Source organism: Gossypium arboreum, chromosome 13, assembly GCF_025698485.1.
Source record: "Gossypium arboreum isolate Shixiya-1 chromosome 13, ASM2569848v2, whole genome shotgun sequence".
Lineage (NCBI taxonomy): Eukaryota > Viridiplantae > Streptophyta > Magnoliopsida > Malvales > Malvaceae > Gossypium > Gossypium arboreum.
In genome coordinates, this window is record NC_069082.1 from 31,063,571 (window position 1) to 31,078,316 (window position 14,746).

The 14,746-nt window shown below is 34.2% G+C and overlaps 1 protein-coding gene across 1 annotated transcript; it reads right to left on the reverse strand.

The window, feature by feature from the left end:
* Window positions 1-13,429: 13,429 nt before the first annotated feature.
* Window positions 13,430-13,927, reverse strand: LOC128286796 (secreted RxLR effector protein 161-like). The gene has a single exon (XM_053024515.1). It carries the CDS (start codon window positions 13,925-13,927, stop codon window positions 13,430-13,432), a length of 498 nt encoding a protein of 165 aa, XP_052880475.1.
* Window positions 13,928-14,746: the final 819 nt, after the last annotated feature.

Genomic DNA, 14,746 nt, shown 5'->3' on the forward strand with positions numbered 1-14,746 from the left:
TGTACAATCGAGCTAGGTCACATAAGTGGTGCTAAGTGAAGGCCACTATGTGTACAAAAGAGCTTCGATTTTAAAGGTGGGTTGTGTGCGATACCATAGCGTATCTGTTATTATTCCGAAGCGTTCAACTGGGAAATTGATTAAATGAAATTGTGTATGACTTTGTGATGATAAGTGTAAGTACATACGTGTGTAACTTATGAGCAATATGCTCGATATGTGATTGGAAATTGGAAAGATTGTTATGGGAAAGTGATGAATACTATTGAAGTGTGAAAGATCAAAATTGACAATAAAACTGTTCTGGATAGTTGCAGTGATGTGAATCTAAAAATTTACCAAAAATAGTAGAAATTGAATCAGAGACTGAATAAGATATCAAATTAGAGCTTAATGAGTCTATTTTCATATAAAAGAAACAGAGCAAGCAAAGGAATTCTATATTATGAGATATTTAAGTTGTTACGAGACTGGTTCAGAATGACTACGTGATCCCCAATTTTAACTTGGAAAAATCATTAAAAATTGTAAAATAATAATTAGGGAATATAATTTATATTCTTGAAATCCTTAATGAGTATAGTTTCAAATGAAATAAACAAGAACATCCTTTGAATTCTGTAAGAGGAGAAAATTGATTCGTAGTGAAGAGTGGTAAGAATAGTTGAGCAGTGAAACAGGGGTAACTTCAATGAATAAACTGTACTAATTGGCTAGACTGAAAATTCTAAAACTTTTATGGTAAAAATATATGTGAATCTAGTTTTAAGAAAAATTAACAGTTAGTAATTTGGAGTTCTGTAGCTCCAGAAATAAATAATTTAGTTGCTGGAACTCTACTAGATAGCTGATTTTGAACCTATTTATGGTTGTAATAGTGAAAGTATGTGTTTGTGATGTGTTGTAGATGTTAGCTCGAGTTGGAGGTCGCCGGAGGTTAAATCACACTATCAAACAGTTGATCGATATATAAAAGTTTTAAAGTATTTTAAGTCTTTGGCGTGTATGGAGACTCATTTAATTGTTATTAAGTTGCTAGGAATTGGCTTAAAATACTGACCTATGTTATTTGAAGATCTCTATTGTATGAAGTCATTTAATGTAGATAGTCTTGATTATGTTATTAATTAAATGATGCAATTTTTGAATGTGCATGCTTGCCTATGTGTGTGGTTGAATTAAAGCATGATATGGGCCTTGTAAGCTCTTTTTAAGGGACAACTTGAATGTGTTTGAAAAAGTTTTAAATTAGAGTGAAATTATGAATCGGTTTTTATACGATGATTAGTGATTAAGTTCGGTAATGCGTCGTACCCTGTTCCGGCGTCAAACACGGGTAAGGGGTGTTACAGGCCATATAACATAGATAGTGAACTGGCGCACATTTTATTGGTGCACATTTGAGAACTTCCATTGTAGTTTTATAATATTTGTAGTTTTCACCCGAGGATTTGGAAAATTGTAACTAACCTCAATACAACTTTTACCTCATCATCAAACCAGGCTAATTCCAGTGTTGCTAATGCAGGTTCTACCTCTCATTTTCACACCTCACTGGATTCAGCTTAAGACATGGACATCACTTCAATTCTCAAGAAAGCTCGTACTAAGGGAAAACTGTCGTTGGTCCATTGAGAAAAACATTAGTAAAGAAGACTAAGAAAATGGTTAGGATGGATGTAGTTTCTCAAAAGACTGAAAGTATTGATTATCCTAATCTCAAATAACGTGAATCAACCAAGAAACCAACCACGGCAATTTCGCAACCCCTATAGTTCCTATCTTGATTGACATTCCATAATTTCCTAAAGAATCTACCCATCGGTCAGATTCTCCAATATAATTGTTTGATCCCCGATAGCTAGGGAACCAAAGCCCCACAGTGGTATTACTTTTGGCCCAAACTATTACCTTTCCTAATATTACATCTCGTGCTGCCCACTCCATTGAAACAGAAGGGTCATTCCTCGGTGTGATGTTTTGGAATCTGTTCCAACCTCCATCTCCCTTAGTTCTATCTTCCAACAACAACATAATATAATACCCCCCAATTGAGAGAGGCTTTTCCTTATTACCTTTCATCCAGCTCTACATCATGGCCATTGTCTTACATGTCCCAAGTCTCATAGGTCCTATCTATAGACTATAATTTCACATCCCTCTACAATTCCTATTTTGGCAGACAATCCACTATTTCTTGAAGTATCCACCCATCAATTAGATTCTCCAATACAATTGACTGATCCTCGAAACCAATGCCCCATAGAGGTATTACCTTTGGCCAAAACTATTACCTCACCCAATATTACATCTCGTGTTGCCCACTCCACTTTTTTATCGATGTGATCTTTTGGAATCAGTGCCAACCTTTATCTCCCTTAGTTCCATCTTCCCATGATAACAAAATATAATACCCCACCAATTGAGAGAAGCTTTTTCTTATTACCTTTCATCTAGCTTTACATCGTGCCCATTTTCATACATGTCCCAACTCTCATAGGTCCTATCTATAGAACATAATCTTTGGAATGGGGCTCTTAGAGACGCCAATAATCATTATGATCGTAAAGTGGCAAATTTAGAGAAATTTGCGAAATCTGGCGAAGATTCTTTGGCTGAGCTACGCTGAAAATATCTAGATTCCCAAAATCCAATTGTAAGATTGGATGTACGAATTATAACTTTGTTAAGAAGAAGCCAATTTGTTGAAGGTCAAGAAATTTGCCTTAAACGAGAAACCCAGAGCTCTGGAGGAAAGTCACAAGGCAGAACTATAAAATCTATGTTGTTATCATGATGAAACCTTCAAAAAGTATCAGGAGGATACTAGGAAAAATATTAATAATGCTATACTAGAGTGGAAATCAAATCTACTCCTACATGCCTAAGTGGCTGTAGGTCCTTTTGGTTCAGTCTCGTGGATTTTGACTGCTTTAACAAGATTCCAACCGAGTCTCTAAATTTTATCATTTACAGTTCTAAGGGTGAAGAGTAGGAAACTTTCTAGAAAGAATGAAAACAATCTGGTTACTTATTCCTCTCCCGACACCCTTCCTTATGAAGAGGTCCGAATTGAGCCAACTAATCAGCCTGGTGAGGGAGAGGACTGAGATCTGGTTCATTTAGTCTTTTACATTGCTTTTATTTTATCTTTCATTTTTCCAAATTCTGAACCGTGTAGAATTGTTCTTAGTTTTTAATGTATCATCACTTTACCGTCCTTGCAGTCTTACTTATTATTTCATTACATCGCCATTTACTTTACACATAAACATAATTGTCTTCACATACCTGAGAGATTGAGTCAGGCTTGACGTATTATGCATACAAGACTCCCTCCATGAAAGCTGTCCGAGAACAGGTTAAACCGGGCTCTGATACCAAACTTGTAACAGCCTTAACCTGATCCGATTTGCCAAATCTGGGTTTTGAGTATTACCAAAAAAATACAGACAAAAACTTAATCTACTTATACAACTTTCAATTAATTAAGACTTAACTACACACCAACTCAAACTAATTTACATATGCATACACAATAGGTAAATACAACTGCATTACATGGTAATTTAATTAAAAGAAATCTCAATTGAAATCCTCATCTATTATAGTTTCCCCAAAATTTGAATTTCTAATTAACATTTCCGAATTTGTACATGCCACCAAACTTACTCTGTATGCATAATAACCCAATACACCATTTCATGTCGCATAACTTTGGCATCGTCACTTTTAGCACAGACTCACATTGTTTTACCTAAAACATAATACACACAAGATAAGCTAATAAGAACTTAGTGAGGGAACATTATTTAACTCGGTAATACTTGCACATTGTAACTAGATAATCATAATGACAATTTTCTCGCCCTTAACCTTTAACTTTGCCACTGGCGAGCACTTCCTCTAACTTTATTATTATACACATCAGATACCTTACCTTACTCTAAAATCATTTCTTTTTCCATAAATGTTTTAGATACATCACTACATCCTTCAATCTCTTAGCCATCATATCTTCACAATTCGAGAATGAACACGTACACAAATGATAGATACCTCTTTTGAACAATCAAACTTAAATCCTTATTCGGTTCAAACTTTCAATACAATCCTTTTACTTCTTATATCTCTTCAATTTATTATTTTCAATCGAGTCACCTTCTTATATAATACTTTACCGTGTAAACCATAGAGACATTATACCTTATTGGTCTTACTAATTATATTTAAGAACCATATTAATTACACCAATCAACTTACTACAAAATTCGCCATAAGGAACATTTCTTCACGGTACCCCATGAAAGCCATTCCTTCAGAGTGCACCACAGAGGTGTTTCTTTCAGTTTATCGCAAAAAAGGTTATCCTTTCATTATTCGCAACAAAGGCTATTCTTTCTTGTCTTGTTTACAATATGGATTTACCTAAACTCATGGTATGTGAGATTTGCCCATCATCGTCCTGGGACACATAGAGAACCCTATTGGGTAATCACCATTCCATAGTTCTTTTCAGAGGATGTCATGGCCATGGACTTTTCCTTTAGAGTTTCATTTTAGATTTCATGTTTAAAGTCCCGACGGACCCATTTTAGACAACTCTGCGGAGAATAGACATAGACTCACTTGAAAGACTCTTCATGCATCGATACAATCTAAATTTAACATTTTCCTTTACTAACTTACACCCAATCATAATGCATGTCTTAGAGCATACATTTCAGACATATACATACTCAGCCATATTTTAACATTTTAGTACTCGTACACAAATCATCACGTACTATACAATCCAAACCTTCAAGTACAACCTTACAACACATCACATTACTCATATATCATTCATCATAAACTCAAACTCATTACACTATATACCATTTACCATCATCAACAAGCATTCACATAATCACAGATATCCTTTAGTAATCACTCATATAGTTACATACATACGTGCTATAACATTCCAGATCTCATCATTACCTTTCAACCAATTTCCTACATATCCTCTGGTATGAGCAGTACACATGCAAGAGTTAGAATATTGACTCACCTGACACCCACTTATAGCTCCTTGAATGCCAAATCCAAACATCTAGCTTGGAATCAACAACCATTATTGCTCAAAGAACATGGAAACATCATCAAAACTCATTCATATACATTTTAACACATTCTCAAACATTGACAACCCCAATACAAAGCCCATTTTTCTTTAATCCTATTGTTCATAAAAGTTAACAAACTCACTCTTCAAGATTCCACATGCATAACTTAAATACTTACACAAGTTATGATGAAATCTCCTACTTTAGGTCTGATATTCAGTTCTAGCTCAAAGATTACAAACAATATTCAACTTTCAGAGGAAGCCTATAGCAACCTCCCAATGGGAGGAAAAAGAAAAACTCCTTTTCTTATGCACATTCAACTAATATGTATTTATAAATAAGACCCATGTTCCCATAATGAAACTTGACAATTGTCATGCTCTTTCAAAATATCTAGTTACCCTAACCAAAGGGTCCTTAACTACTACACTTACAATGCAACTAGCACAATAACTCTAATAACATGGCACACTATGCCTTAGGAGATTACTCCTTCCATAGTTATCTCTTCTCTTGGCTGCCATTTCATTCCAACCTATATAATAATATATCATTAAACCACCCTTGACTTAAACAATGTTAGGAATACACTTATTTGGTTCACCAAAGAAAATTCTTGGCTGGATATTGCCTCGCCAAACATATTAATTTCGTCCTCGAAAAATCAACCTGAAGAATTTTGTGAGTAACTGGTAACTGATTAACTACGCCAAGTGCATAACCCGGGTTGGATGTACTCAAACTTCGATGACTACCATGTGAATTTTAAATGTTACACACTTACCCTAAATAACAAATGTTAAAATTTTACTAGAGAACTGGAATGGTTTCCACTAACTAAACTTCTTGCGCAAGTTTATTTTTATAAAATAGGTACACAAACACTTCTTCACTCACTTGCATAGTTGATCAAAACCTTGAGCATTTTCCATCTCAACCCTTTTTTCTTCTCCGTCTACTGCTTCAGATTCTTTCAAGATAACACATTTTTCTTTCTCCAATTCGAACCACTTTTCCTTATCCCCAATAATTAGAAGAGCCACTACCAGAGGGAGGGGCCATGGCCAAATTATCTGATTCGCTACCTCCACAACTCCACTGCGAGTGGACACTAGAATGTGTGATTATAGTACTACCCAAAAAGAAATGAATCAGTATTCAGGCGCCTAGGGTCTCCAAAATCCATTTTGTTCTTATGCCTTTCAAATTCTTCAAATTTTTCATCTCAATGACTATTTTGTCAGTTTTAACTTACCATTGATTATACTAGAGGCAGGCTCTCATTTGCCTGTCAACCTCTCTTCTGTGTCGTACTCAAAAGTTACGGCATTGCACCAAGACATTATTAGCCCTGTCCTTGTGGACACTGGTTGCATTCTATATTGACTTTTGTATACATAAAAAATGACCATTATTAGGTTTTTTCTAGAGGTTTTACCAACTAAAGTTCAAAAGAATAAGAACCTCTACTAGCAGTGCTCACTTCATGTACGCCAAGGGTGTGAACCCTTTATTCGAGCCAAGATTTCAAATTCTTATCAAAGGAATGAGAAATACATAAGAGATGAAATGATTCTGGCTTTGGTTTTCAAACTTAGTGGTCCTTTCCTCTAGAAAATGTCTGTACAAAGGATGCTCACATTGCTGAAAGGCAATATAAATGATTGAAAACAGGACGCATTTTAGATTTGGTGGAGTTTCTTTTAGTTAGAAACATATTTCAACATTGTTTAAAAAATTTTAGTCCAAATGGTTGTCGCCCAAATTATTTCACTAATCCAACCAATGATCCCTCCTTAATGTCTGCCTTTAAAGTTTGGCCATATAACTTAAATGGTGAATTGGCGCACATTTTATTGAGGCGCATTCGAGAACCTACGTTGTACTTTTACAATATTTGTAGTCTTAAACCCTAGGATTTGGAAAATTGTAACTAACCTCAATATAGCTTCTACCTAATCATCAAATCAGGTAAATTCAATTGTTGCAAGTGTAGGTTGTACCTCTCATTCTCACACCTCACCAGAATCAGTTCAAGACATGGACATCAATTCAATTCTCAAAGAAGCTCATACTAAGGGAAAAATTGTCACTGGTCCATCAAGAAAAACTTCAGTAAAGAAGACTAAGAAAAGGGTTGGAATGGATGAAGTATCTCAAAAGATCAGAACTATTAATTCTTCTCATCTCAAACGGCTTGAATCAGGCAAGAAACCAGCCACGGTAAATTTTCATCCCTCTATAATTCCTATCTTGATAAAAAATCCATTATTTCCTGAAGTATTTACCCATCAGTCAGATTCTCTAACATAATTGTTTGATCCCTGATAGCTAAAGAACCAAAGCCCCATCAAGGTATTCCCTTTGGCCTAAACTATTACCTCTCCCAATATTACATCTCGTGTTGCCCACTCCACTGAAATAGGAGGGGTTTTCCTTGGCATGATCTTTTGGAATCAATGCCAACCTCCATCTCCTTAGGTTTATCTTCCAACAGCAACAAAATATAATAACCCTCTAGTTGAGAGAGGTTTTTTCTTCTTACCTTTCATCTAGCTTTACATTGTGCCCATTGTCTTACATGTCTCAAGTCTCAGAGGTCCTATCCATAGTGTTGGAAAAACGGGTTTGGAAAATGCAGCGGGAAATAAATTTAGGGAAAAACTAGAGTTTTAAAAACTTTTCCATAATAAGATCTTGGTTGTGGTACCTAAACTAATAAACACGTAATCAAAACTGTACCATTTCGATTCGTCTAGGATGAGCGCTTCGACCGAGTAGTCTCCTCCACTATCCTCAAGCTCACATCTGTTGAGTGTAGGCTCGCTTCAAATAAAAAAAATCTTGTAATTTTACAATTTCTCTTAACTTTTGAGTCATGTTGTAAATAAAAAAAAAATATCTTTAGGAATTTCCTAAATAATCTCTTCAGATAATTTTCTCTCTACAACTTTCTCTTAAATTCAAGTGTGTGTAAATAATGACCCAAGGCTCTCTTTGTATAGGTAGAATTTAGAGAGTTCAACTATGATTAAACTTAATCACTTTATTATTAAATTAATATAATATTTATCAAGATAAATATTAGATTGAATTTGATATTAAATCTTATTAAAATAATAGAATACTATTAAGATAAACATTAAATTAAATTTAATAATAAGTTAATCACTTTAATATTAAATTAATTAAATACTATTAAGATAAGTATTAAATCAAATTTAATATTAAATTATTAAAATAATATTATTTTGGAATAATTAATCTAAAATCAAATTCTCTGGTAGAGTCATAGTAGGAGTGTAACTCTTCCACTGCTCAACCACCGATGACCAATCACCGTTGACCACCAAGACTGTAACACCCCAATCTCGTATCCGTCGCCGGAATAGGTAAAGGGGCATTCCGGACTTGAAACTCATATCAGAACAGTAAAATTTTTGAACTTTTTCTTGAAATAAAGATCATTCATTTAAATAAGTACTAAAGACAGTCAGTGATACAATTTAAACTTCTATAAGTACACATTCAAAAGATGCCATTTTCGCATGGCTTATATACATTAACCGAAATATTCTTCGGCCACTGGTCTATTCTATACATGCCATAAGATAATTCAAAACATAACAGTAACAAGCGGTGGATAGTGATAGTGTGACTAGTTGTCGACGATCCCCGAGCACCGTAGCTTCAAATGAGATCTATAAAACAGAGAAAACAAAGTAAACAGAGTAAGCATTACAATGCTTAGTAAGTTTTAAGCAAAACAAAGTGTTCTCATTCACTATCATTGGTCATTCATTTCAACCGTTCGATGAAGTTAATCTAGAGCTTCATCTCGAACTATAATATCAATAAACGTATCACTTGGTCATCACATATATACTTTCGAATAATAATGACCTAGATGGTCAAATATTTCCGAAGCACATTCTTCATCAATTTTCAACTTTCAATAATCCTTTCCACTTGTTCATAATCACATCCATATTTTTAAGTATTTCAACATGACAAGTACTAAATTACCGTAGGCACATAAAGAACCAAACATATTCCTTATCACATATCGTAAGCTTACAAAACATAATCCTTACCTCAGATCTGGCACATCTAGTGAATCCAACCCATACTCAAATCATAAGGCTTTTGGTAGAATATGCACTAATACATAAGAATATTTCATCACATACTTCATTATACAAGCATACCATTACCAATTAGATCATTCTCATATTTGGAGTTATAATATTAATCACATTTACCTACCTCTTTGATAATCGATAATCCACCTCGAAATCACTCCACCGATGAGTTAGTAATACGTACCTGAACATCTTAAATACATAACACTTATTTGATGGTAACTTATTTCAGATACTCAGTATCAAAGTCTTACTTGAATCCTAGCATTTAGCCGTTGGGTCTTTAAAGCTCGGATATAGTACGAGCACGAAGCCTACGGACATTAATCAAGATAATATTCTCGCATAAAGCCTGCGGGGTTTTAACCGGATATAATCTTGACACAAATGCCTTCGGGACTTATCACATTTATACACTTTCACATCCATCACATTGGCCATTTGGCCTTATCACATATATACACCTTCACATCCATCACATCGGCCATTCGGCCTTATCACATATATACACATTCACATTCATCACATTGGCCATTCGGCCTTATCACATATATACACTTTCACATTCATCAATTTCATCATAACAAAATTGACTAGGTATACTAGTCATTTACGGCTTATAGCTTCACTTTAATACGGATTTGGTACTTTGATTCCCAATATTTAATCGATAGCTTATAAGCAACTCAAATAGTTTTATTAAGGTTTACAACATAATCACAAATTCAGTACAAGCTGTTTTCCTTAGAAACAGTCATTAAATTATTCGTAAATGGAGCTACGAAACTCCAAATGAAGTTTCGTTAATTTTCCCTGAATATAGACTCATATATCTATATGAGAGAATTTTTGTAGAATTTTTGGTTGGGCCAATCAGTACAGTTTATTTGTTAAAGCCTCCCCTGTTTCAAGGTTCGACTACTCTGACCTCTGTGCATTACAACTTAAATATCTCCCTGTACAGGGATTCAATGTCTATGACGTTTATCTCTAATGAAACTAGACTCGATGAAAAATCTGTACATATAAAGCACGACCTTTAATTATCTCGATAAAATTTATGGTGAATTTTCTAAGTCAGAACAGGGGATCCAGATATCGGTCTGGCCCTGTTTCACAAGAATTTAAACACCTCATAACATATAGCTCATATGGTCGTTTCGTTTCTTCCATATGAAAATAAACTCATCAAGCTTCGATTACACAATTTATTCATTATTTAATTCTATTTCTACTATTTTTAGTGATTTTTCAATTTCACATCACTGCTGCTGTCTGCATCTGTTACTAGAGTAACTATGCCTATTTCATGATTCATGCACTCATCAAACCAAACAAATCACATATCAATCTTTATATATATTATCATAAGCGGCATTGATAATGGTCTTTATGAACAAGAATACTTTACACATTTATTTAAGTCACAAAACCATGTGCCAATTCACATGCCAAAATTACCATATTTGAAAGACAAACACATAACCAAAACACCAATCAAGCTTTAAGCACAAGTCATATCCATTATTATCCATTTACTATGAACAAAAACAACCAACAATTTAACCAATAATTTATATCCATCTGACTATTATTCCAACCACCTTTTTCGATCACAATTGATAGATTTATAATATACGGATTACCAGCATTTTATTTCACATACACGATATACAAGATATATATATACACTTATCCCTATATATTACACATAAAATGACTTTAAAACTATACCAATTGTACATCTTCTCTTATTACATATTTTATGTGCATAGGACCATATTATAAATGAACCCTTTTAAGCACATTTAACAATGATAAATATACCCAATTCATATGTTACTTTTCATGCTCAATAATGCATACACAAAACCACTCATCTTTCAATATATATATTCAACCGTCCTTAATAACTTCCTTACATAACATTTAAAGTATAACATTCTTTAGCCTACTAAACCGAATCAAATATCAAACCATTCATCATATTTCATGAATATAAATGCCGAATCACAACTAGCTACTCATGCCGAATCAAAAATAGCTCATAACCATCACTTATATTTTATCACGTAACTGAATACATAAGTACATAAACAATCAATAATCCAAAACAGATTCATCAACCACAAATATATATATGTCAAGCTTTTATTTTTAAAAGAACTAATCATAAGCCATATACAATTATCTCATGCCAGAACATATTTATACCAAGCATATCACAAATACCATTCATGCATGGCATGTAGCGTTTTAACCAAAATAAGCTTAAACCATGATCAAACATACCCGAATTCAAGCATAGAAGTCAAGCCATTTAATTACTTTCTTCCTCACAGAACAGCCACCCTTGTTGAAGGAAAATCTTAAGTATGCAATCAATAAACAAGTGCTCAAGGAACTCACCGAATTTTCTTCTCCCAAGGCCGAAACTAGCTCCCAACCTTTGCCTTCCCTTCTTGCCCATGTCCTCCTCACTTCCTTTAGCTTCCTCATGCAACCGCCACCTCCGCCATTCTCATTATAGCCATCACCTAAGCTAAAAATTTAAGCAAAGGAATTTCCTTCTCCTCACTTCAAGCTACGGCAATGGAGGAGTAAAAGAAAATGGATTTCCTCCATGCAGCCGGTGTCATGGTCTCCTCTCCATTCCAATCAACAGCCAAAAAAACAAAGAAGAAGATCAAGCTCTCTTTCCTCTCCTCTCATAAATTCTTTCAACCAAATTCAGCTCTAAGGCATGAAAACAAAGTGGCGAATGTTCTTCTCCCCATAAAAAAACATTCTCCTAATATGCTTATTTCTATATTATATAATTCCCACCAATTAAAATAAAATAATAGAACCCATGATTACATGCATGTTGGTGGCCATTTGCATTTAAAATGGTCTATTTGACATGCAAGTCCCCCATAATACTAAAACATAAAATGTTTGGCTACTACACATTTGCCTATCCCATTTTCAAGGTTTCTCGACTAAGTCCTTTCAAGTAAAATTCCCATTCATAAGACTAAATTAAAACATCAAATTTTTCACATATGCACTATCACACATAGAAGTTATGCAAATAAATTTTAAATACATTTTTGACTCGGTTTTGTGGTCCCGAAACCACATTCCGACTAGGGTCAAATTAGGGCTGTCACAAAGACTCTATCGTCAGAGTTGCCGGCACCATCGTGTTCGGTGATGCAAGTACCGACACCCTTATAGCACCCCGAACTGATTCGGTCTGGGTTAATGACAACCTGATTGGTCCAATCTAGACACCGATTGGATCGTCAGCCCGGTTTCACATACTCGGCCTAGTTTGACCAATTTTTAGGTCTCGTTCTCAATTTTGGACCCACGAGCCTAGTTTACTATCTCTAGTCCAATTTTCATGTTCACTTACCTATGGGGCCAATTGTCTGACTTGACAATTAATTTCAAAAAATATCATATTAATTTTAATTGATTTGATAAATTTAATTTTGCTTGATCAAAATTAATTTTACCAAAAATTCTCTAGCTGAACAATTCTTACGACCACCTAATTTAATTCCACATTGAATAAATTGACTCAATTAAATTATTCCCAAAGTCATAGAATTTTCTTTTGATTCAAATGCAATCCGATTGAGCTTTTGTTGAATTAGCTGAGGGACCAATTGGACATATCCAATTAGGCTCTAGTGATTGCAATTATGTCCAGAAGATAATTTGCAATTACTTAATCATAGAGTCAGTCCATAAGAAGTACCATGATTGAAAACTCCTTATTGTATATTCTTTACGAAAATAATTCGTCTAACTGCTTTGTCCAATGGCCTCGTCATGTTTGAACTTTAGACAATTAATGAGCTAATATCTGCTTGTCACAATTTCGCTATTTATGAAAAATATAAAAGACAGAAAATAAAAATATATAATACTGAAATGTGAAACTAAATTTATTTATTTATTCATCGTTCAAATAAATAGAAAACTGTTACATGTTTACTGCAATATGGGCACATTTCCCAACAATTTCCCATATGCCCTAGTGAAGTAAATGTGTCATGTTTCAAATCCCATATCCTCAACGTGTTTGTTAAAACTCTTAGTTACAAGAGTCTTAGTAAACGGATCTGTAAGGTTATCTTAAGAACCTACTTTCATCACATCTAAAATTCCTTTGGCTACTACCTCTCATATCAGGTGATAATTCCGATCAATGTGTTTCGTCCTCTTTTGACTTCTCATTTTATTGGTATTAGCTATTGCAGCACTATTATCACAATACAATGTTATAGCTTTTTCCATACCAGGAATAACTTTAAGTTCAGTTAAGAACTTTCGTACCCATATTGCTTCTTCTATTGCCTCAGAAGTAGCCATATACTCAACATCCATAGTAGAGTCAGCAGTGCAAGTTTCTTTTACATTTCTCCATACTATTGTTGTACGGCCTAGAACAAATACATTTCCCGACATCGATTTCCTCAAATCTTTATAGGTTTGGAAGTCTGAGTCTGTGTATCCAACAAGAGTAAGGTCCTTCCTAGAATACACAAGCATATAATCCCTAGTTCTTATAAAATACCTTAATATATGCTTTATAGCTTTCCAATGCCTAAGACCTGGATTCATCTTATATCGACTAACCATTCCTATTGCAAAACAAATATCTGGACATGAGCAAGCCATCGCATACATAATTCTTTTAATTGTCAAAGCATATGGAACCTTACTCAAATACTTTCTTTCTCCTGCTATCTTAAGATCGTTATCTAAAGAAATATGAAAACTTGATGCAGTCATCTAAATATCTTGCTTTGCATTAGTCATTGCCAAATTTTCCAGTACCTTATCAATGTATGAAGCTTGAGATAGAGCTATCATTTTATTCTTTCAATCCCTAAGGATTTTAATTTCAAGAATATAACTAGCTTTACCCAAGTCCTTCATGTTAAACTATTGAGCTAGTCACAGTTTAACAGATGGCAATTATCCTACATCATTTTTGATAAGTAGAATATCATAGACATACAAAATTAGGAATAACACATTTTTTCCTTTATACACTTATAAACACAAGGTTTATCAACATTTTGCTCAAATCCAAAAGTCTCGATCATTTGATCAAATATTTTATTCCATGACCAGGATGTCTACTTAAGTCTATAAATGGATCTTAGCAGTTTGCAAACTTTTTGCTCCTTTCTTTTAACAACATAGCCAGTGGGTTAAGGCATGTAAATGGTCTTATCTAGGTCGTTATTCAAGAATGCTATCTTGACATCCATCTGTCAGATCTCGTAATTGAGAGTAGCAATAATGGATAAGCATATGCGAATAGACTTGAGCATGGCTATTAGAGAAAATGTCTCATTGTAATCAATATCTTCTTTCTATGTCTAGCCTTTCCCTACAAGTCTAGCTTTATGTGTGTCTACTTTCCGTTCTGCATTTCTCTTCTTCTTGTAGATCCACTTACACCCTATGGGTTTAATCCCAATTGGTAAG

What these genes read in the sequence shown, in the direction of transcription:
- LOC128286796 (XM_053024515.1), bottom strand. Translation starts at nt 13,927, where the DNA reads ATGGCTTGCTCATGTCCAGATATTTGTTTTGCAATAGGAATGGTTAGT.